The 22,887-nt window shown below is 52.6% G+C and overlaps 1 protein-coding gene and 1 long non-coding RNA gene across 8 annotated transcripts in view; both read right to left on the bottom strand.

Moving 5' to 3' along the window:
* Window positions 1–2,535: 2,535 nt before the first annotated feature.
* LOC123354828 lies at window positions 2,536–5,931 on the bottom strand. Its single transcript, XR_006574912.1, has 3 exons — window positions 4,885–5,931; window positions 4,389–4,541; window positions 2,536–2,796 (listed from the first exon to the last, which is right to left on the bottom strand). It is a non-coding gene; the product is annotated as an uncharacterized LOC123354828 (long non-coding RNA).
* A 4,421-nt stretch (window positions 5,932–10,352) lies between these two features.
* LOC123354816 (trehalase-like) overlaps window positions 10,353–22,887 on the bottom strand; it is a 28,224-nt gene continuing 15,689 nt past the window's right edge. For 5 of the 7 annotated variants that reach the window (XM_044997095.1, XM_044997100.1, XM_044997098.1 and 2 more), the window contains 14 exons: window positions 22,643–22,743; window positions 22,176–22,323; window positions 21,433–21,520; window positions 21,151–21,251; window positions 20,657–20,806; window positions 20,189–20,305; window positions 18,476–18,598; window positions 17,590–17,639; window positions 16,623–16,823; window positions 15,769–15,986; window positions 15,007–15,118; window positions 14,210–14,322; window positions 13,611–13,664; window positions 10,353–13,372 (listed from right to left, as the gene is read on the bottom strand). In XM_044997095.1, the coding sequence (XP_044853030.1) occupies window positions 13,229–13,372; window positions 13,611–13,664; window positions 14,210–14,322; window positions 15,007–15,118; window positions 15,769–15,986; window positions 16,623–16,823; window positions 17,590–17,639; window positions 18,476–18,598; window positions 20,189–20,305; window positions 20,657–20,806; window positions 21,151–21,251; window positions 21,433–21,520; window positions 22,176–22,323; window positions 22,643–22,743 (1,720 nt within the window). In that variant the 3' untranslated portion in view covers window positions 10,353–13,228. The remainder of the gene's footprint in view (window positions 13,373–13,610; window positions 13,665–14,209; window positions 14,323–15,006; window positions 15,119–15,768; window positions 15,987–16,622; window positions 16,824–17,589; window positions 17,640–18,475; window positions 18,599–20,188; window positions 20,306–20,656; window positions 20,807–21,150; window positions 21,252–21,432; window positions 21,521–22,175; window positions 22,324–22,642; window positions 22,744–22,887) is intronic. The other 2 variants (XM_044997096.1, XM_044997097.1) reach the window with 1 other exon arrangement.

Below are 22,887 nucleotides of genomic sequence, written 5' to 3'. Positions count from 1 at the left end.
CCTGCTCTTTTGAGGGGTGTGAACTGGGGGCTGCCACCTCCTGGGGGAGAGTCACTGGTGAGCGATCCCTGTCCAAATCCCCTCTCCGTCCCAAGAAGACAATGGCCTCTTGAGAAAGAGAGGGGGTTCAGACAAGGATGGCCCATCGCAAAGGACAGTCGCCTAGGAGGCAGGAAATCCCTGTGCAAATCCCTGCTGAACAAGCAGCTGGGGGATTTGAACCAGGATTTCCCACAACCCAGACGAGTATCCTAACCACTGGACTAGAGAGAGAGAGTTGCTGGGAGCCTCGCCCAGAGTACATTTAACTAAAGTGGAAGAGCTTCAACAGGAAAGCACGCCCAGCCCTATTCCTGAAAGTGGAGGGCACAGGCACCAGGGTAGGTTTGAACCCCTGACTCCCACAGACTAAGCCCAGAGCCTACCCACTGGGCTACCGAGGAGATGTGAAAAAGGTGTTGACCTAAACAGCATTTAATTACAGTGGAACAACTTCCACCGGCAAGAAAGATGAAACCCCACAGGGGACGTGCAGCAAGATTACAGCTGACATCCATCCAACGTCCGTTTGAAGACAGGCCGAGAGGAGTTTTGAACTCCTCTTGGGTAATGAAAGTGCAGCACCTTCAGCAGACAAGAGCAAGGGAGCCCCGGAGCAAAATACTGCCTAGCCCAGCACTTAGAGCGTTCACTTGCCAGGGAAGAGATCAAGGTTCGAATTCCGTCTCAGGCAGCATAAAGGGGATTTGAACCCTAGACTCCCCACAGGCTAGGGACATACCCCAACCACTAGACCACCACCAGGGGCTGGTGGCTCACCTTGTGACCCGGTGAATATGTAATGAAAGGGGAACAACTGCACCAGAAAACTTGGAGGCAACCGCCAGGCCCCAATGAGAACCCCTCTTAGCTCAGCAGCTGCATGTTCACTTTGGAGGCAGCTCTTCGAGTCCCTTCTCAGCAGGCTGAGACAGGAGTTGAACCTGCGTCATTCACATGCTGGGTAAGGCCCCAAGCCACTGGACTACAGAGAGGTTGATAGCAAACACCTTTCCCAGTTGCTCTTTAATGCAAGGGGCACCGCCTCCATCGCTCTAGCTGTACAACCGGGACACAGACCTGGGCTGCCGCAGCAGGTTTCTCTTCCCGCACACCCCTTTCGAGGGGTAGCAGAAAGGGTGATTTGAACCAGCAGCTCTCACAGCCCCCAGGAGAAGCCCAACCACTGGATTAGAGAGGGAGCCTCGCGTTTCACCTCACCTCACCCCGGTGCTATTTAAATAAAGTGGAACAGCTTCAACAGGCACCGTTGAGCAGCCCAGGACCGAATGATTAGGGCACTCCCTATGGGTGACAGACAGCAGGGGACGTGTCGTCCCTACCATGGTGGTGCTGCCGTCGGCTTCAAAAGCCACCTTCCCTTTGTGCAGTGTGGCTGTGAGAGCCCCCGTGCAACGAGATCCGTCCGCCGCAGGGAAGATTTGTTGGGCTCCCATGTGTGCAGCTGTGACAGGCACCAGTGTAAGCAGCAGACTATCGAACAGGGCGGAGACTCTGGGTGGGAGCAGAAATGTTTCAACTATCTGCAAATTACAGAGACGATGTTTGTGAGTAAATCTAGCTGGAAGGGGTGCTGCATTAGGCATTCAATAGCCCATCGTTAGATGTAGGGGTTACATTGACAGCATGTGGCTATCCTTTGGTATTCACACGACACATTCATACAACATGCTCTACAGCCATTCTACTAAGAGTCATTACTGTTCTATAAGGAGTTCACATGTATTATTACTGAAACTATATTTGTACCATGTGTGCTTTAGGCTTATGTCTCTGGCTGAGCAGGCAATATCATAAATATATGTTTTATAATTAGAGGGTGGGGATCTTGTCATCTGTATAACTTAATAAAAATAGCAGACAGAAAAAACTTCTCAGATCAGTCTATTCTACAGATAATGACAAATATTTTGATGTATTATATGGTACAAACATGCTCTGACTGTCGTATGACTACAGACTTGCTTTAACCAAAGGTAAAAGAGTACAGGAACATGCAGAAAACTCATCACCCGGGGCTAAATGTTTCCCAAACCTTCCAAAACAATACGATTTGTGTTTAGAAGACTGATGGTTTTGGTCAAAATTAAACTATGCATCTGAGTTACGAACCTCTTTGTGATTTTCAGATGTTTTCAGATTTGGTGCCCGGTCCCATTTAAACATTGTATGACCTAGAAAAACTGCGCCGCTTCCAGAATCTGCCACCACCACAGTGATGACCTCCACAAATGTCCTTAGCACGGTAGCAATGAAATTTGTCTAGCTGATAAGTTACCCCGTATCGCCCGAAATGAGTCCGGGCTGGTAGACTACATGTCAGGAGCCAGAGTTTTACAGCACAGAACTTCTCTGGGTAGTGGACGAAGTAGCACCGGCTAGTGCCAAGGAGTTACTCTCCTTTGCTTTTGGAGGCCAAGCTGCATTAAATTGCTACATTTATTGTACAGATGCTGAGCTGGGTGAAGTTTTTTCCCCATTGGCCAGGCCTTTAGGAAGTGCTTTCATGAAGCTAAACTGATTAGGAAAAAGGGTTAAATCCAAATAAGAGTTTGAAACCTGATTTACTGTTTCTTTCCCAGGAAAAGGTCTATTGCACAGGAGTAAACACAAGGCTATTTTATTTTCGCAAGGGCCGCTGCTCTCCTCTCTGTGTTCTGGAACAAGGCTCGGATTAAACTCTTTACCTCAGTGGGGGAGAATTCAGCTGCAAGGGGCCCTTTGCCGTCCGCTCACCTGGAAGAGAGGAAAAGGCAATCGTTCGCCTGAGCTGTACAACTACACGTTAATACCGATATCTATTTCTACCACCGCTCTTCTGACCCCTTTAATGAAACCAATGCAGTTCTCTGGATCTTGCTCTCCACAACCAGTCCTACACGCCTGAATATTTCAACTCTGCTTAGTTTACAAGCACAGTTCTCACCTGCATAACTTCCTCTCGCTCCAGTGATATGAAGTTTGGGTATTGTTACAGCTAATTCTACGGGAAGGAGCCACTGCCTGCTCCAACAGCTTCAAATGTATCTGATTACTGACCCGCTAACCACCTGTCCACTATTAAAACAGTCATATTGATAAACCAACCGATGGAACAGCAGGGGTCTCACTGCTTTGCATCTAGCTCAGAATAAACTTACAGCCCGCTCTGCATGTATTTACTGGGTCTGACCAAGTCAGCATCTCCTGGGACTGCAAGGCCTGGGGTGGAACCACAGCATTCCGAAATATCTCAACTTGTTCCAACAGCAGCTGTAAGTAGCTCACAGTGCAGGCTGTGACAGAGCTCTTTGATACAGGGGAGAAGTTGATTTTTCTGTTTGCTCTCCACACGCTTTGGGCCTCTAAGCGTATGAGATCAATAGAAATATTTTCATTCGAATCAGAGAAATGAGCTGTTTTCCTGGCAATTTTCTTTTAAAAACAAAAAACCTCCCCCTGTCCTGTCTTACATTCAAACACTTCAGGGTGTTGCTGCACAGTCCTGATATTGACTAGAAACAGACCATGGAAAAAAGAAACTGACTTGTGCTCCCTCTGCTCCCATACAGTAAAGACACTTCCAACAATGAGCTGGTGAGCAAGAGAATAACTTTCACAAGGCCCTGCTGTTAGTTACAACTGATCTACGGAAACTTAGTGGGGGTTTTAGGCATTTTTTGTAAACTCAGGGTCTCCCCTTTAATCTAATGTCCCCTGTAGCTTCTGTTCCTTGTTCCTCTCCTTCCTGTGCTTTTGTCTTTCTGGGGGAGTGAGGCAGGCCGAGATCTGAAGACCCCAAGCTGGTTGGAGGAGCACCGGTGTGCTCCAGCTGTGGTGCATGGATGCACTGGTGAGTGTTTGTGCCTGCAAGATCCCAGCTGTCTCACCTACCTTTCCCACAGGGAGCAGGGCCCTCTAGGCCTTTTGGAATATTTTTCCATCCCTCTGTATTTAGGTGCATGTTGTGCTGCTGATTGCCCTGCCTCTCAGCTCTGCGCCGTCCAAAACAGAGGGAGCCGGCTTGCGTTTCTGATTTCCTGCCTCTGTAAGGCTCTTGCTGCATTGGACAGAGCTGTTAACTTTCTCCCAGGACCTGCACTAGATCTAGAATGGCAGGGGTATTTTAAACCCACCTCCGTTCCCATCCCCCTATAAACATTGTCCTGGGAATCAGGAAGGAATGTACCCATTGGCCAGCAGTGACCAAAGGGGCAGGTTAAAATAATATAATATAAATATATAGGTTGGTGGTAGCCAGGATGACAGAGCTGATGAGTCAACACCCTGCTCTGCTCTAGCCTCTCCTTGGAGGTCCACCCAGGCCTTTGTCCATTTGCTCCCATTACCTCGATGATCTGATAAATCCAGTCCAGGAATTCAGCCACCTTGGTGTAAACCCCAGAGTAGTTGGGTTCAGCACACCCCGTGCTCCAGCTCACGATACCCTCTAGGCGTCAGGTGAGTTCATCTTGGCAAACCAGCAGCCCCCCGCTGTCTCCCTGCAAGACAGAGCGAGTGTCACGGTGGGACAGGGCTTCTGTGAAGCTAGCAGGTGGGTTATGCACCGTAGGGCTGCTCCTGCCCTGTGGGCCCTGTCAGCCTTGCGAGAGGCTGAAATGCGGGAAGGAGCAGAGCTGAGCTGCCTGCTGCCGGTACGTCCCCTTGGCATGCAGATTGCTAAACCCCAGCTGTGTTACATCGCTTTAGTGCTCATGATTTTCCTCTCCCTCAGTCAGAGGATCTCAAAGCACTTTCCGGGCCATTTTCAATCCACGCACCCCGGCGACACAGCACCAGCTCTTCAAAGGCGTTTGAATAAATGGGAGTTAATCAGCAAAATACCTTTGTGAATGTGGGCCAAATGCTGTACAGGACTTTCCCCGGGGCTCTTCCTCCCTCCTGTTTGGGCAGCCGTGTTGCAGCAGGAAGAGAACTGAACCATGCTGGGTGGGGCCCCTTCTTCCCTGGGGGAGATGCTGCTAGAAGGTGCTCAAGGAGCAGAAGCTGGGGCTTGCAGACAGCTCGCAGAAGGGTCCTGGGCCCCGTGGAGGGTTCTTCCTCTGCACTGCTTCACTGATGCCCCGGGGTGCAGTACCACAGCCCAGGAATGAAACCCAACAGCCTGAGGCTAACTTTGTGCTATGGGGCCTGATACATCCCTAACTACCGGACCAAAGATGCTGCTCTCAAAGGGCCAGGTGAACAAATGGAGTCAGATTCCCAGCTCCAATCCAAACCCACAGGAGTTAGGCGCCTCGCTCCGTTTGTGACTCTGCGCCTAGCTCCCCCCAAGGAGCTGCTGTATAGCTTCACCCCAACAGTCTGCTCCATTCAGTGCCCGTCTCCAGCTGGGACTAGTGGCAGTGCAGAAGATGGGGCTAAATGCCTGTAATCAACAGTAATGCAGTAGCCCATCTTTAGCAACCTTTGCTTCTGACTACAGGATGATAGGCTGTGCCCATCTGTCCTAGGGCCAAAGGACTGTAAGTGGAGGATGGAGGGCGTGGAGCGACCCTGCATCCTCCGTCACTAAGGGCAGCTGCTAAGGAGGTGGGATTTATAACTTTCGAGTGAAAGAAAAAGCAGCTCGCTGCAGCTTGTCCGCTGGTCCCGCGGGGCGGCTGCCCTCTCTGTGGAAAGGAGCATTCACCTAACCCATGGGGGTGGCTGCCCTTCTACATGCTAGTGGCCTGCTGTTCCCCAGGATGAAGGGGCCTGTGCGTTAGCTCCAAGCAGACCCCTGCCGTGCCCCCAGCCCCGCCTCTGACACCCCCTCCCCGGCTGAGGAAGGGTCTGATCAATCCCCGCCAGGCCCCCGCCCTGACACCCGCCGCCTCTCACTAGCTCTGCCCAGGGCACAGCGCCCCCCCAACGCGCCCCTGCTCTGCCCCGAGCCCTTCACACGCCTTGTGCTGCTCGGGCCCGCTCCGCTGAGAGCCGAGCGCCCCCCGGCATTTACACGGGGAGCCACGTGACAGACACCGTGTGGGATCCAGCCCACGGTGAGCAGCGTCACACTGCTGGGAAAGCGAGTCCGCCCGCCCCTTGCTCCGGGACTCCAACTCCCCCGAACGTGACCGAGGCCCGGGCGGGACTACAACTCCCAGAGCGCACCACGCAGGCGGGCCTACGAGCCGCGGAGTGGGACAAAACCCATTTAGAACGTTTTGCTCTTTCCCCGCCATTCTATTGGTCCGCAGCCGCCGAGCGAGTGAACGAGCCCCCCGTCTGATTGGTCCGGTGCCGCGGGGCGGGGAATATAAACCAGGGCCCCGGAACTATTGCCTCTCGGCCGGGGGGAGCCGGGGGCTGGCGCTGGGCCGCGAAGGCGGTAAGTGGGGCGGACGGGGGAGGGGCCCGGGCCGGGGGAGCCGCGGGCCGGGGGAGCCGCGGGCCGGCTGTGGCTGGAGCGGCCCGGGGGCTGCGGGGCTGGTGCCGCGCGGGGGGGGGGGGAGTCTCTCGAGCAGGGGCGGAGGGGGGGAGTGAGTCTCTCGGCCGGGGAGGTGGCGGCTGCCAAGGGGAAAGGCCCCTTTGGAGGGTTCTGACAAGCTGCCTGTGAAGGGGGGAAGCGCTTTGCACCTGCCCTTACCCGCTCCAGAGGCTGGGCCCGGCCAGGTCCGCTCTTGCTCTGCCTCCGGGACACCCACCCTCCCCTGTGCTCTTTGCAGTGACCTGGATGTTCGCTGCCTTTCCTCTGGCCCGGGGGGATTGGCTCCCCGGGGGAGCTGGTGGGGAAATGGATCTGACTTACCGTGTGACCTTCCAGACCAACTGTACTTTCCTGTCAATTTCTCACTTTTTTTAGAAAAAGCAAAAACAAGGGGAATAAATGGTTTCCCATGTGTCGTGGGCCCCTGGGAGCCACAGATGTCCCACAAACCCCAGACTCACCCCATTGTAGCCAGCAGGGCCCAGGCCCTCGGCACCAGAAGATGTGCTGCTCTGGGCCAACAGGACAGTTGCAGAGCCTGTGCTACAAGCCTCTCCCCCACCCCCAGGGATTAGTTACTGCCAAAGCTTCCTGGAGTCCAAATCAGGTTGTGGCCAGGGCCCGGATGCCAGAAATGGACTTAGTGCTGCCCACTGTCCAGGTCACTGCTGCTCTCTCCACCCAGAGGTGGGTGACTCTGCCAGAGGTTCAGTGGCATGGGGTCTGGACATGGTTGGGAAGGGGTGTTATCTCCTGGCAGGTGGAGGCCTGTGCTGGGGCAGCTTGTCCAGCACTGTGCGCTGAATCCTCTAGTTTAGCCTGAGCCATCTCCCTCATATCTGCAGGGGAACTCCAGCGAGCACCCCTGTCTGTCTGTCTGCTGAGAGATACCAACCTAGCATGTGGGGGGGTGGGGGCAGTTAACTGTCTGACAGACAGTATGATGCCAGCACTTGGGCTGCTAGCATGTCCCTGGACCTTGCAGAATCTTGGCCCTCCAGGAATGAGTGAGCGACAGGCCGAACTACCTCTGGGACCTCGTTTCCTGCAGCTTTCCCCAGAGCAATAATATGGACTGGAGACCTCTGCATGCACAGGCCTGTGGTCACAAATCCTACTGCCTAGACAGCTGGGCAAGCGTAAAAGTATCTGAATCCAGGGCAGGCTGAGCTCTTTGTCTATTTCTCTCTCTTCCCCCCCTTCTCCTTCCTATCCAGAAAGGACTTTTCAACCTCAGCCTAGCAAATGTATGTATCCCGCCCTCCGGGCTCTGCTGTGCCAAGCACTAACCCTGCTTTCACAATGGATTCCCTTTAACCCTTTACTGCCAGGAGTGCTCTAACCCATGCTGTGCTGGTACTAACAGCAGAACCCTCAGGCTGCTAGTCCTGGGAGCAGGGAACCCCGAGGTTCAGGTGCAGCCAGAACCAGTCTTGTTCCTTCAGAAAGCCGGTGCGCTCAGCGGCCTGTCTCTCTAACCTAACCACCAGCTGCCGCCCCGCCCCCCCCTTCCTGGGGGATGGTGCCTTGAGGCAATAAAGTGGCTGCAAGTGCCCTTGGAGTCCCTGGGGAGTGATGATGCAGCCTTCGCAGGGGTGAAGGCCATTTCCATCCCTGGAACCTTGCAGCAGCTAGCAATGCTCCATCAGCACGGAACAAGTTGCAAGGCCCCAGCCCATGAGGTGCACAACAGCTGATCCCCCCTCACCATGAACATAGCTGAGCTCTGGGGCCCCCAGTCACTGGACGAGCAAGGGCCAAACTCAGTGTGTTTTTAACATGTGACTTTCACACAAGGGGAGAAATTTCTCAGTTTAAAACCAAGGCTGTGAAAGCTGCTCGTGGCAGGGCGGTGAAGCAGGGCTGCACTGTGCTCTCTGTTAAGCCCACACATTATAGTTTTGTTGGCTGGCTTTAAAATTAGTAACAAGTGTGGAAAAATAGCAACCAGTGTACACCTCTGAATTCCAGCAGCCTTCATATGGCACCACAGGAGAAATTTCGGCTGGAATCTGCTATGGGGAAATGAGGAAAATGGATCTAGAAGTATCTGGGAGCACATGTCACAGGGGGCAGTAGCAACAACCAGCATAATTGTATCTGAAGCTAATGCAGCCTGCTGCCAGCACAGGAGAGTGGAACCACCAGTGACCCCTTGAATGTGAAGAAGCTGCCACCGCTGTTGAGTTGAAGGGAAGGCAGTGTGACTGCAGGAGCAGGCGTGACTAGGCCCTGAGCCACCTGAAAAGTCTTGTTGCCCTTTGCTAGAGCTGGAGCGTCCCATATGCTGCAGCAGGGGAACATCTCTTTACTTTGCACTGAGCTGTAATTCCAGGCTGGCATCATGTGGGGAACTCTTTTCAGCACTGTCTTCCCTGGGGCTGCCTATGGCTGCGGTGGGAGTGTCTGGCTGACTTTGACAGCTTTCTGAATGAAATGAGTGACTTTTCAGACCCCTGGTATAGTGGAGCAGGGTTCAGATACTCAAGGCTGGGGTCACAGAAGAATCAAATCCAAGCCTGAGGGAAAACCATCAGGCCCTTGGCCCTTGCATTGCCGTGAAACACTTAGACTCCGAAATCCCACAGAGCTGGCTCCAGGTCTTCATTCTTCTGAGGCCACTGCATTGAGTTCCATGCAGGTCACTCAGGCAGGTTGCCCCCACCCTCTGTCCAGCAGACGTCTTCCTCTCTCTAGGATTGGTGGAGCTGGGCAACATGACAGGCAGGTGGACAGGCTTGAGCCTCTGACCTAGCCTTGTTCAGGCAGTAGTCAGCTTGGTTGTTGCTCTCTGCTGTTGTGCAAAAAGTCCCCAGCACTGTTCCGTGATGGTGATGCTTTGTCTGGTCCTGCACCTCACAGGGCATTGGCACAAAGATAAAGGACCAATGTGCCTTCTTGCACACGTACTGCCTCCCTAGGGCCCATTTACCAGAGGAGCTGCAAATGCTCACCATGGGGCTGAATCTCAGCACTGCTTCCCCTCCCCGTCTGCTGGAGCACTAGCTGTAGTTGGAAAAGTCCTCAGCGGGCCTTAGGCTGCTGTTGGTGTGGGGGGGGGTGGGGGGAAGAGCGGGCTCCCTAGCTACTGCAGCAACAAGCTCCCCATGTTTTTCTTTCACCTCTGCAGAGTCCCAACCCAACTCTTACCTTCTGCGTCAAGACCCACGACCGCCTCTATTACATGGTGGCACCATCAGCTGAGGCCATGAGGATCTGGATGGATGTCATTGTGACTGGAGCAGAGGGCTACACCCAATTCATGAATTGATGGGGACCAGGAGTGCTTACGGTGGTGCTGTTCCAGACCTGCCTTCTCTTCTTCTCCCACATGGATTTGCCATTGACAGTGCCAAGATGAGCTGGAGGCCCCACCACCACCTGGATACAGCAGGCAGCCATTTCCATCCCCGCCACCTGGGGTGTTCAGCCTGCAGCAAGAAGATCTTGAATACAGAGGAGCTGCCTCCCTTGCAGATGTTGGCTGTATCATGCCCTTTGGGCCCTGGTTGGTTAAACCTCCCTGCTGACTAGAGGGGCCTGGCCCCAGGCCCAGCACTCTTGCCATCTTGCCCTTTTCCCAAGAGAGCTTTGGGCTGTTTGAATAAATGTGGGGGAGTTGCTTTTTTCAGTGGGAGGGAGGGGGGATGTTAAAAAAATAGGAAAAATCACCCCTGTAAAGCCATGATTTTTTGTTACAAAATCCTTATTTTTTCATATTGTAGCCATTCCTTGTGGAATCGCTGTTGCGTTTCCCCTTCTGCCTGCACCAAATGCCCTGCGCTCTCTCTTAAACGCAGGCAAGGTGTAATCACTCTCAGAAGGAACAGAGAGGTGTTAAGAAAGGCTGGCACAGAGGCCTAGCCAAGAGGGTTTTTTAAATATATGTAACAGTACAGAACAGACTTTTTTATTCTTCAATGGAAACATATCAATAGGCTGAAAGGTACAAAGCCGAAGAGCTGCCAAAGACCATCCCACCGGTTCCACTGCAAACTAGGCCTGAAGCTGTTGGATTAAAGAGCTAAGCTATCTAAATGCTGCCGCTTTTTAAAATGGGAGATTGTTGGGCATCACTATGACAACTGCATCACAGACACGTCTAGCACATCCTACCAGCACCTGTGACCAGACCCCAGTTTGCTCCACTGTCTACTTGACTTGTTTCCTTTTCTTGTGCCATGCTCAACAGTGCCAAGGCTGCTGCGGGTGCCAGGATGTGCACCATCACCGTCCTGCCAGATTTACTGCAGTGAGGGGTCTGTCCATGTCAGACATCTCTCTGCTTTCCTGTGCCTTGACCACCTCAGAGTCTGGGCATCAACACAGGCCAGGTGCCTGCTTGGAAGGTTCTGATGGGTTATGGTGTGGTGTAAAGCTAGAAGTAACTGTCCCAGGTGTGCAAATGCTGTGGGATGAGGGGGAATATTTATATCTGCCAAGCTTGTGATCTCTCTCATGCACTAGGCACCGAGGTATAGTCTAATGGAACCACTGGCTTGTTCTTCTGACACTGTGAGCTTTAAAAAGTGCCTCACCCAAAGGAGATGCCAGGAGGGCAGGGCAAGAAGAATGCAGAGCCTGGTTCTTAAATCTAGGTGCCTACAGTTTACTGTCTGCACATGCCTCATGGGGAGTCAGAGCCTAAATTCACAGCTAAAGGCTAAATGGTGTGAGGTGCAGAGCCCCCTCAAAGTCCCAGAGAGCTGAGGGTGCGCAGCCCCTTGCAGCATTGGGCCCATACTATCCAATCCTGAAACTGCTCCACCTGTAGAAGTGGAAGTGACAGCACTGGTGCTTTGAGTGGCTAAGAAATTGGGCCCCTTGATATCTTATGCCCCTTTAAAGTGGCTACCTATACCTACCCACATTAGCAAAACCCAGCTGAGAGCTAGGAATTTCCACAGCTCTCCTCTAGGGCACAGTGAAGAGTTAAGTTTCACACAGCTGAAACTCCCTTGAAAGAACAAGACTATTTAAATCCCACCTTGCTGTTATAACCTTGAAATCCTTATTTTCCAAATATCTTTTTTAACCCTAGGTATCTGAATTCCTACAAGTGCCACTGCTGCTCAGCCTAGCTCTCCTTTTGTCCAGTTTGTACCTCCCTCTGCTCACCTAGGCTGGGGGCAGGTAGCAGCCAATGCAGCCTCTCTCTTTCAGTCGTTGTAGACAGACTGCAAACAATAAAGCCTTTTGAGTAAGAGACTGGAGGTTGTTTCCACCTTCCCCACTCTGGACCCCAGCCAGCTGGGCCCTGAGCCAAAGGGTTCTCAGTAGCAGTGTGCTGGGAAGACGCCTGCCCTGCCCCTATGGAGTGCAGAAGGCTGACAGCCTCAGTGGCTGTCCAGACAAACTACAAGTTTAACTATTTATACATCTCTCTGAATGAGGGGGACATGGACGGGTGGCACAAAGGGAACCTTGTGAGGGGATAAAAGGATCCGTGGTGGGCAATGAGCTGGGCCCCTAGCAGCAGTAGACTGACCCTCTTATTAATTACATTTTTATTTGTTTAAATGTATTTTTTGTAACATGTTTATCTTTTGTTCCATTCCAATTTTGACTAAAAATAACCCCACCTTTCAAAATTATTGAATTTCCTCCCACCTGGAAATGCTAGTTTCTGACCAGTGAATTAAGGCATATGCAATGTTTGGGCTGCACCTGCAGCTGATGACTTTGAATGAAACCACTATGTCCCATAGCCCCTTAAGAGTTTGCTAGCAGTAGCAACCCATTCTACTAGTCACATTTCCCCTCTGTGCCCAGGACCAGGTTGTTCCTGTTCTATTGTGACCAGGAGAATTGAGGTGCAGAATCTGTACGGTAAGTGTGCAAAAGCCCATCAGACAGTGCAAGAGCAGCATGTGGCTGACAGAGGCAATACAGCACTACTGTTTTCCTCATGTAGAGGGGAGCTCCAGCCACTGTGCCAGGTGCTGCACAGACACACTGAACTGAGGTGCAGGGGCATGATGTGAGCCTACAGTACAGGCCCCGGGGTCACCTCACAGCCTACGAGCTGTGGTAGGGAGTCAAAGACACAACAAGGGCAAGGAGGACTAGGTCTCACTTTTTGCTAACGAGGGCTACATGCTGCGGCGGGAACACTGACAGGGAAAGGGACCCAGGGAGCAGCAGTATGCTTCAAGGCAACAGCAGGTTCCCTTGCTTGTAGCAGATGCATGTGTAATAGCCACAATGGAGCCTGATCTAAGGTCCTTCAAAGATAAAAGCATGAACTGCTACAACTTAAGCCTCAGAGCCAAGGTGCTGAAGCTGTAACAACTCACCCTCTGTGGAGGGGGATAAACACCCCACACACTCTCAGGGATGTCACCTGTGCAATGGCTAACACCACCAGGGGGATCAGGGACCATTACGCCCAGCCCCTACGGCTAGACTCTGTTCTGAGACTAGGGGATGTAGGGTCTCAGCACAGACCTCCACAAGAATCAGGCCCCTATTTGTCCCAGTAACCACCAAGGTAGGCATGACAGCAAAGACCAGTTTGATAAACATTAATGAAACAGCAAAAGCATGAGAGAATTGCAGGTAGGGGGCTCAGTAGGGCTGCATGGACAGGGCTTTAGTCACAGCTATTGTTCACCTGTGGCGGCTCCGATGAACGAACTCACACTCACACTCACACACACGCACTTTTCCCTAACTGGCTACAAGACCAGGGTACTGTTCAGTACATAATGGGCTTGCCTCCTCTGGCTCTGCTTCTGGGAGCCCAAACCACTTCCCCTACCATTTCAGGTCAAGGAGGAAGATGGTGCAAGCAGCAATAATCCAGGCCCTGAAGAGGGTAGAGGGGGAGCCAGAAGTCAGGCGGTCGCCATAGAGATCCAAGAGCTGCAGGACTACACCATTGGTCCAGCCAAATCCCTCCTGGCGGGGAAGAATACAGCATTAGCAAGGCACATGCTGTTATCCAGGGCAGGAGCTTACACATGGCTGCAGCAGGGAGACTGATGAACCCCAGCTGCAGCTTCCAGCCCAGCAATTTGGAGGCAAAACAGGGGGCCTCCCCCCATGAGGAGAGCACATCCTCCATGCCTAGTGAGAGATTCTGTGAGCACACATCCCCAACCTGTAGGCAGTGAAGCATTTCAGTACATGCTCTTACCTGGACTTGGTACTCTCCTCCTGTCCCTGGCTTCCCATCTCCATCCACGTTGTACTGAGGAGAAAGACCATTATTCAGAAAGCCCCATTAGAGTGGGGGCTAGAATGTTCCCACCCCATAGAGTCCAGGGAAAGAGGGGCAGGCACAGAATCCAGCTCTGTGTTCACGAGCACAGTTGCTTAAGGCAGAGGAAGCTGTACACCAGGCAGGGGCAGAAAGCAGCACTGGAAGAGGAGGGAAGGGACAGAATGACAAGACCAGCCAGCATAATAGGGGAGACCCGTGGCTGACCAGCCACATCCACACTGGACATCTGCCCATGCTCAAGCCCACTCAGACTGAACTGTCTGAGATCAGAGCTGGTGCCTCCACGCCTGGGGCCCAGGTCTGAATACCAACTGACAACGAAAAGGTTAAAACAAGACAAGGGTCCTTCAGGGTAGCAGCCCAGACTCTTTCCATGCAAGCACTAGGCTCTCTGAGGTAATCACCACCAGCTGCCCAGGGTCACAGGGGAGGGTATGTGCATGAATTCCACTTGACAAGCTCCTACCCACAGGGGCTGCTGCCTGGCTGTCCGGGACCACCAATGTCTTTACCTTCTCGAACATGGCCTGGTACTTCTTATATAAGGCAAAGTTGGTTCTGACCCAGTTCCGGGCCAGGTCAAAGGCAATTTCTTTGGCTCTCGAGGAGCTGGACTTGGCCAAACCTATGAACACAGATAAATGCCAGAAGGTCAGGGACCTGGTCCTGCAAACACTAGCCTGTCCATTCCTGCAAGAGGTGACGCTAGAGCCCTCACTGGAGCTCAAGCCCACCCCAGCAAGCCGGGCAGTGGCAGGGGCTTTGTACAATTCCTCCACCCCCTCCTCCAAAAGCAGGCTTTGACAGGTTGGACCCAAACCCTATGGGTTTTGCCCAAGTGAAGGCCACAGATCAAGGCCGTTAGGGCTGATGGACTCTCAAGCAGAGGTGAGGAGGGTTATCAGTGCCCTCTGGCTTTTCCACTAAGCAGTATCAGTGGCTGGATGGCCCGCTGTAGCAGCAGTTTGGGAAAGGCCCAGGTGGGAGAGTCTCTCCCAAACCAAGATGGCACTGTGACACCTGGGCTCACAGCAGAGCTCCCAGCCTGACCTGCAGCTGCTGCACAGTCAGGAACTAAACCCACAGAAACAGGATCAATCCACAAGGCTACAAAGCAGCAGCAGAGTGGAGGGCAGGGATTGAGAGAGGCATAATGCAATACCTAGAGCTGCAGCACGTCTGGGACAAGGTACAAGGAAACAAGGGGCAGGTCCTAAAACAATTTGGAGGCCTGGTACCAAACACCGCAAATTTTCCAATGGGCTTCCTGTCCTGCAAACTATGGATATGAGCACAGCAGCATCCTTACCTGCAATCACCATATGCTGCAGTGGAGGCCAGGCATTGGGCAGGTCCCACTGCTCCCCAGTCCTGGAAAGTGAGGTAGGGAGCCCGTTCTTGTAGGACAGCACTGTGCTCCCCTGCAAACGTAGATAGCATATTGAATGGTGGCACTGGGCTCCCCAGTGAGTCACCATCCAGGAGACAGAAGGCCACAGAAGGGATCTAGGGAGACAGGACTTTGTTGGCTAATCTGATCAGCTACTTCTAGCCCAGCCAAGCTCCTGAGGTCCATCGATGGCTATTAGCCAGGATGGGCAGGAATGGTGTCCCTAGCCTCTGTTTGCCAGAAGCTGGGATTAGGTGACAGGGCATGGATCGCTTGATGATAACCTGTCTGTTCACTCCCTTTGAGGCACCTGCCATTTGCCACTGTCAGAGGACAGGATACTGGGCTTGATGGATCTTTGGTCTGACCCAGTATGGCCGTTCTTATGTTCTGGGATGGGAACAGGCATGGCCCAGTGTAGGAAGCGGGCTCTAGGGGTCACTAGTGGGTTGAGCTAGAGAAGCAAGTCCTGGGAATCTCCTGGCAAACACGGGACAGGGCCACATGAGAACGGGGCTCCAGCTCCACCTTGCTCAGCTCTGTGCAGACAGCATGTGCCAGGCTCAATAGGAAGGTATGTGGCACCCTCCACTGTCTGCAAGGAACACTCCCCACCTGATGGGCTAATGGAGACACTGGTCTGTTGAGGTGAGGACTCTTACTCACATGAACCCAGCTCACCTCTAAGTACCGCACTGCCCTCTCAGCTGCAGCCTGGTCTGAGAAGCAGTCAGTCCACAGGGGTGCCAGGTTGGAGGGGAAGAAGGCTGGGTTTGGCTGCTTCTTCAGGAGGTTGAAGTCCAGCCAGACTCCAGCAGCCTCATTCCAGAAGACAGCTTGGACAGCCTCGAGCCTGCGCTGCAGAGCAGCCTGGAACTGGGCAGCCTTGGTGGTGTTTCCTGCGAGAGACAGAGAGAGAGAGAGAGAAAATGGCTGATTACACTAGTGAGGGGTTTGCAGAGCATCCACAGATTAACTACAGCACAAGGCAGCCTCAATGTTTGCTGTGGCCTCTGGCAGCGCTCACTGCAGACTCTAGTCCCAGGGCACTCTGAACAGCACGGCCTGAGGCCTTTGCTCAGTATTAGAGGGGGAGGAAGCTGAAACCCACTCCAGCTCATGCAGAGTCAGCTACAGTCTTCCAGCTCCTATTTGCTGACACAGCCACAGGACGGGGAAAGGCAGGTGCCCTAGACAAAACTGATCCCTACAATGCCCATCCCCTACACACCTGATGCCCTCCCTAGGCTCCCAGCACCTGAGAATTAAACAAACACAGAAATAAATGAAGTTAGCAGCAAAGTGGCTTTACCTGGGGCAAGAGAAGAGTTAAACTGCTTCCTGCTCCCACTTGCAGGAAGATGCTACTAGGCCACACTGCTGTTTACCCAAGCTGCTCTGTGGGCAGCAATGCTACAGGATGCTGTTGCCCCAATAACAGCATCTTGTGTCCCTGACTCATGGGGGGGGGGGGAGGAAGAGATTCAACAGGCATCAGTATCTCCACGGGAGGCACTTCCCAACAGGCTCTTTACCCAGTATCCTGTAGAATGAAGCCAGCAGATGCTCGGTCTTGCACAGAAAGGCATTCAGATCCACTGGCACTACAGCCCTGGCTTTGGTATCCTTCAGTGTCGCAGGGAGTGAGGAAGGCCAGGAGAGGAACCAGCGAGAGGAAAAGTCCCAGCCTGACTCTGCTGCTGATTTTAGCTCTGCCCAGAGCTCCTGCCTGGCATCTGCAAGACACACAGACTGGCACAGATACTACTCAATGTCCCCTGTGGCAGAAGATTTAGTACCTCTGCCCAGGGTGACCACTGGCAGGAAACAGCAGAGAAGGGATCTGGGGCCTGAACACAGGTTCTGATGGGATGTATGTCAGTGCAGCTGGAACCAGGTCCCAGACTGGGGCAATGAGGATAGAAGCCTCTGTTAGAGCAGGGACCCTAGGCCAGAGCACTGAGCCCCAAGCACAGATATAAGGGCCATGCTGGTTCAGCTGGAGCAGGGGTTAAGCAGCTTCTATCACACTTCCTTAGCTCCATCCCAAGGCTCCTTAGAAAGAAGGAACTGTTAGAGCACAAAGCCTGGGGAGCCCCAACAAATCCTGTCCTGGAGAATTGACACATGATGTTTCCCTGGCTGAATCATGTAGAAGCCTGAACCCAGGCAGTCCAAGGAGAGTGAAACTATCTGGTGGGCATGATCCCACCACCCAGCTTCCCAGGAAGGACACCAGGATTCTGTCCAGAGAGCTCCAGAAGTGATCACAAGATGCCATGGCCAAAAGGAACCTAACCCCCAATGCCACCACATCTGTGCCATGGCCTCACCTCCCACAGATGGGAATTCCATATCCAAGCCCCATCCCAGCTCTCAGAAATCTCCCCCTGGCACATGGGTGCCCACATTTAGGTGCAGTCAGTGAAGAGCAGCACAGGCTGCTGTGTCCTAGTGGGCATTAGAGGGACAGCATCTGTCATCACAGAAATCTCTCTTTACCTTCATTTAAATCACTTGCCAACTCCCAGTCTTTGCTGTAGGACTCTGGTCTGCAGGGGAGGGTGGACAGGGATTGGGAGACAGAGAGATCACCAGGTCAGTCCAGTTCTTAGTCATTTCCTTGCCCTAAGCAGGCAAAGGCTCAGATGCCTGGCATGCAGAGCCAGGTCTCACAGTGGCTCCGCACAGAGGAAGCCAGAAGCTGAGGTTGTGGGTGAAACCCTACCAGTGGTCCTACAAGGACCAGCTGCCAGGCACTGCAGCGTGATGACCGTCGGACATTGAGGGCAGCACGAATCCCATAAGGCACCGCTTCACCTTCAGCAGTTCCAGATCTCAACCAGCAACCCATGTGCTGGGCTTGAGAGTGCCTCCTCGAGCTGTCTGCCCAGTGGACCCTCAAGTCTCCAAGGGACACATTCCTCAGGGTAACAGGAGGCCAGACCTTTGCCCGCAGCTGCAGGTCTTGCCTGTGCATGCTCTGGGACAGGCGCGGCTCTGTGCATGTTTTCTGCAGGGGCTGGAGAAGGACAGCCCACTCTGCACTGGGATGTCAATGTCCTATCACAGGACAGGATTGGGAAGAGACAACACAGCCATGTCCATCAGCACCTGTCTCCATCACAGAGGACGGGGAATGGTCTGTAGAACATACTCAGTGCCACTGTAGAGCTTTGCTAGAGACCTGCATGTGCAATAGCCCCCAAAAGAGGGGGGTGGGAGGGAGGATTATCCCCCTCTGTTGCTGGGGAAACTGAGGCATGGGAGGGGCGGTGAGTCACTTGCTCAAAGCCACACAGTAAGTGGCAGACCTGGGAATAGAACCCAGGTGTCCTGACTCCTCCTCTAGTGTAACTCCATTAGACAGCGTTTGTTCGGATGGTACCTGGGCTCCCCGATCTGGACGTTGTAGTAGTTCAGAGTGTGATTCCTGTCCCCAACTGTGATGCTCACAGAGCGATTCCTCTGCCAGAACTCGTACTCTACCTCCAGCAGATGGATATTCTCCCTGGGAATCAGACCACAGGCATGGTCAGTGTCTCCTCACGGAGCAGTCTCTTTCCATGAGGAACAAATCACCCAGTCATGGATCTGCCCAGGAACTGGGGGGGGACAGGAAGCCCAGTAGGGAATGAACCACTCCAGGGAACTTCCCAGTGGGTGTTGCTTGGTGTATGCTTTGAAGGGCATACACAGCACAGACCATGACCTGGAGCAATGCTCCTGCTACCTCCAACACATGCTGGCCAAGCAGAGTGCAGACCACGCTGGCCCTGGGACCAGTCAGTAGATGGCTCATGTGGCAATGCTGTACCCAATATTACAGCGATGGGCTCTTGCTCAGACTAGCCAGGCTTATGGGGGCCTGGGGTGTGCTTGGAAATCTCAGAGGAGGAGAGGGCATATGCAGGGGCATGTGTGCACCCAGGGAGGGGGCTCTGCCTATTGTGAAAAGGGGGTGGGGTAAGAGTCACAGACACCTGGAGTATGGAGCACCCAATGGACAGAATCATGGCCACTCCAAGTCCCATCCTGTCTGCACATGCAGACAGTGCCCACCCTCACTGCTATGCAAGATCCTCATTGGTGCCACAGGAGATGGGGGAGCTTTATCACCTTAGGTTACAGGGTGTGACGATACAGCCTCTATGATTTTATAAAAATATGCTAATGAGTGAATATAATGTAACTGGAATATGCTTCATGCAAAAGGTCTCTTGTAAGGTATCATTACAAAGCTTATAATCTACTGAGCGTGATCATCCTATTTGGATAAATGTAACACTCTTGTATCTGAAACTAGAAATATGAAATATAACTCTGAGGGCCTATTGTAATTATGCAAAGTGTGGGCCATTAATGGTGTCCAGTCTGAGGAAAAAAACTTATTGAAGCATCTCTGAGGGTGAGATTATCTGTATTCAGTTTGATTAAACATAGATTTGCGCATTCTATTTTATTTTGCTTGATGACTTACATTGTTCTGTTTGTTACTACTTAGAACCACTTAAATCCTACTTTCTGTATTTAATACAATCACTTTTTACTTATTAATTAACTCAGTATCTATTAATACCTGGGGGAGCAAACAAGTGTGCATCTCGATCAGTGTTATAGAGGGCGAACAATTTATGAGTTTACCCTGTATAAGCTTTATACAGGGTAAAACGGATTTATTTGGGTTTAGACTCCATTAGGAGTTGGGCATCTGAGTGCTAAAGACAAGCACACTTCTGTTAGCTGCTTTCAGGTAAACCTGCAGTTTGGGGCAAGTAATTCAGACCCTGGGTCTTTGTTGGAGCAGATGGGAGTGTCTGGCTCAGCAAGACAGGGTGCTGGAGTCCTGAGCTGGCAGGGAAAACAGGAGCAGAGGTAGTCTTGGCATATCATTTGGTAGCTCCCAAGGGTGTTTCTGTGATCTAACCCGTCACACAGAGTGCCAACCCATGTCCTCTGCAGCCATCTGGACCTGATCCTGAGGGAGAGCTCAAGGGATTGGCACCAGCCATGGGGGATGGGGGAAGAGGTAAGGAGAATCCACCCCTGCTCCCTAGGACATACAGGGTACTGGTGACGCCTAGCAGAACCTCATGCCCACCTGAGAAAGTCTGTGTCATTGGCATGGGCCAGGTAGGCATCCATCATCAGAGTGAGGAAAGGTGGCTGGCTCCGGCGTAGGTAATAGACTCGCCCTCCATTCGGGATGTGCCCATACCTGCCCATCAGGGGAGAGACCATGTGTTACACAATCCCAGGGGAGGAAGATGAAGGGCCCTGCAGAAGCCTCCCCACTTCCCACACTGCATTCGGAGCAGGGCCCTGCAACTATGAGGAGATGGCAAAAGTTGGAGGACAAGATGACGTATGCCCCTCATGACAACGGTCCCCGCACAAGCATCCTCAAAGTGACACCCTCTCAGCAGAGGGCACTGCCAGAGCCATGGCTGTGTCACTTGGTCAGCTCCTCATGCTTGGACAGGGAAGGAGTGGCTTCAGAGTTGAGGGAGGAAGGTAAGGAGCCTCCAGCCAGCCTCCTCTCTCTAAGTGCTTTAGGTCAGGGTCTCACCTTTCCACCAGGTACAGGAAGTTCTGTATCATCCCCTTGGCCGTGGCTGCCATTTCAGAGAGGAGCAGCCCTTCGATCACCCAGTAGGAATCCCTGCAGCACAAAAGCAGCAGCTGCACAAGCGATACCAGATGCTTTGGGCTTGTGGTCCTGCATGAACCAAATGTAAGATGGTCCATGCTCACACCCAACACTCTCCCAAGCATTGGGATTCAGGCCAGGGCTGAGGACAGTGTGTCTGCACCCACACCTTTCAGTCATGGCCGCACCTAGTGTGTGACAGGACAGCTTGTCACATCGTTTCAGCAAGTACAATTATTTGAAACAACCCCCATGTATATTGGCCAGGAGAACAGTGCCAGTGACAGCCAGGCTCAGCAAAAATTCCCCAGCTCAACCGGCATGAGGCAGAGCCAGGGTTCAAGCTGTGGCTGCAGCAAAGTCAGTTCGAGGTGTAACCAGGACAAGGCTCCAACACACCAGTTGTTACTCACCAGTAGTAATATTCAATGAACCTGCCACCGGGCACCATCAGAGGGTGTGGCACATAAATCTGAGAGTAAAACATCGGGTGAGTCCTAACGTCATCTTTGATCTGAAAAAGATGATCCAAGTTGGTCACCACTCCCCACGACCCTTTCCCACAACTCCCAGCTCCCTGAGCCAGTCGCCCCTCCTCCAGCCCCCACAACTAGCCTGGGCCGAATCTTCACCACACTTGCATTCTTTCCAAACACAGTGCACAGAATCAGGGTCACCCCCCTGCATTTCTCTACCTTTCTCCCTAGGGATTTCCACTTGGCATTCAGATCCGATGCCCATGCCTGGAGTTCCTGGTCAGAAATCTTGGCTAAAATCTGGGGGCTGGAAGATAAAGAAGGAAACATACTCAAGAGAGGAGACAACCACAACCAAGCACCTAGTCACCACAGGCAAGGGTTGCTTCCAGAAACTGCATGTGACATACACTGCCTGATATAGTGCAGCAATCTATGGGTCACAGCACCCTTCTTGGCTCCCACTCCCCGCAGTGCATAAGTCAGAATGTGGCTAAATTAGCAATTTAGCTCTAGAGACCTAAGCTTCAATCCTCAGTAGATCACAGATGGATTTGGAGGTATATTTGGTTTTTCAGGCTAACACCCATCTCATGTTCTAGTCCATTTCATCACAACTGGCAGCCTCTGCTAAAGCCAAGCCAAAGACCTGACTATCAGCAAGATCTGCAGGTCAGGATGGAGGGGCATTGGCAAAGACGAAAAAGGAGGGATGCTGCACGTCACGGTGAGGTACATTGGCAGCACTGTGAATGGGGAGCACTGATTACAGCTACCACATCTCCTAGGTACTAAAAACAAATTCATCACTTCCCAAGAAAGCTGTAGTCAACCCCTGCCTCCAGAGCGGGACAACATAGGCCAGCACAGTGCAGTCTGGCTCCCTTACTCCCATCACCAGGGCTGAGGCTGATCATGCTGAACTCACTCTTGCAAGGGCCCCTTTGGGTTCTATTTTGTACCTGCTCATCCAGTCCTGAGGTTCCCATTGCTCAAACTCCTGTCCAGGGTCACTGAAGGATGAGCTCACAAACTGTTGCAGCTGCTCTTTGGACAATATCCCCCCTGGAGTCACATTCACTAGCTGCTGAAACTTCTTCAGAACTAGTTCTGGGAAAAAGAAAACAGCCTTCACTGTCTACGGCCTTGGCTGAGGTTCTGCCGAATCTGCTAACAAGGGGACCATGAATGGTGAAGGCATAGTGACTACTTGGTGTAGTATGTACCAGGCCACAGTGCCACTATTCCCACTAATACACCTGTGCATTAGTACCAGAATTCCCAATCATCCTGTATGAGTGTGGTGAAATGGGCACAGGGCCCAGCTTGCACCAACAGGCGGGTGTGGGGTTAGACTGCAGGTGTCTGGCAGGAGGGAAAAGAGTAAACACAACAGCTCTGTAGCCCTAGCCATACTGCCATTGCTGACCTGGAGACTCCCGCAACGGCATGTCAACAAAGTGTTTGTCATCAGAGAAGAGCCTGGCCAGCTGGACCTGCTTCAGGAGGTCCCCAGTGCAGTAAATGTAGCTGAGAAGAGAGAGAAAAAAAAAGTGAAATTCAGACATACCCAGGCATGTTCTAACCCAGTGGTTCTCACTTTTGTACTGGTGACCCCTTTCACATAGCAAGCCTCTGACTGCCACCCACCTTATCAATTAAAAACATGTTTTT

Source organism: Mauremys mutica, chromosome 22 (genome assembly GCF_020497125.1).
Source record: "Mauremys mutica isolate MM-2020 ecotype Southern chromosome 22, ASM2049712v1, whole genome shotgun sequence".
In the NCBI taxonomy this organism is placed as follows: domain Eukaryota; kingdom Metazoa; phylum Chordata; order Testudines; family Geoemydidae; genus Mauremys; species Mauremys mutica.
Note: the sequence above shows the minus strand (reverse complement) of the source record. Positions and strands in the feature narration are given on the sequence as shown.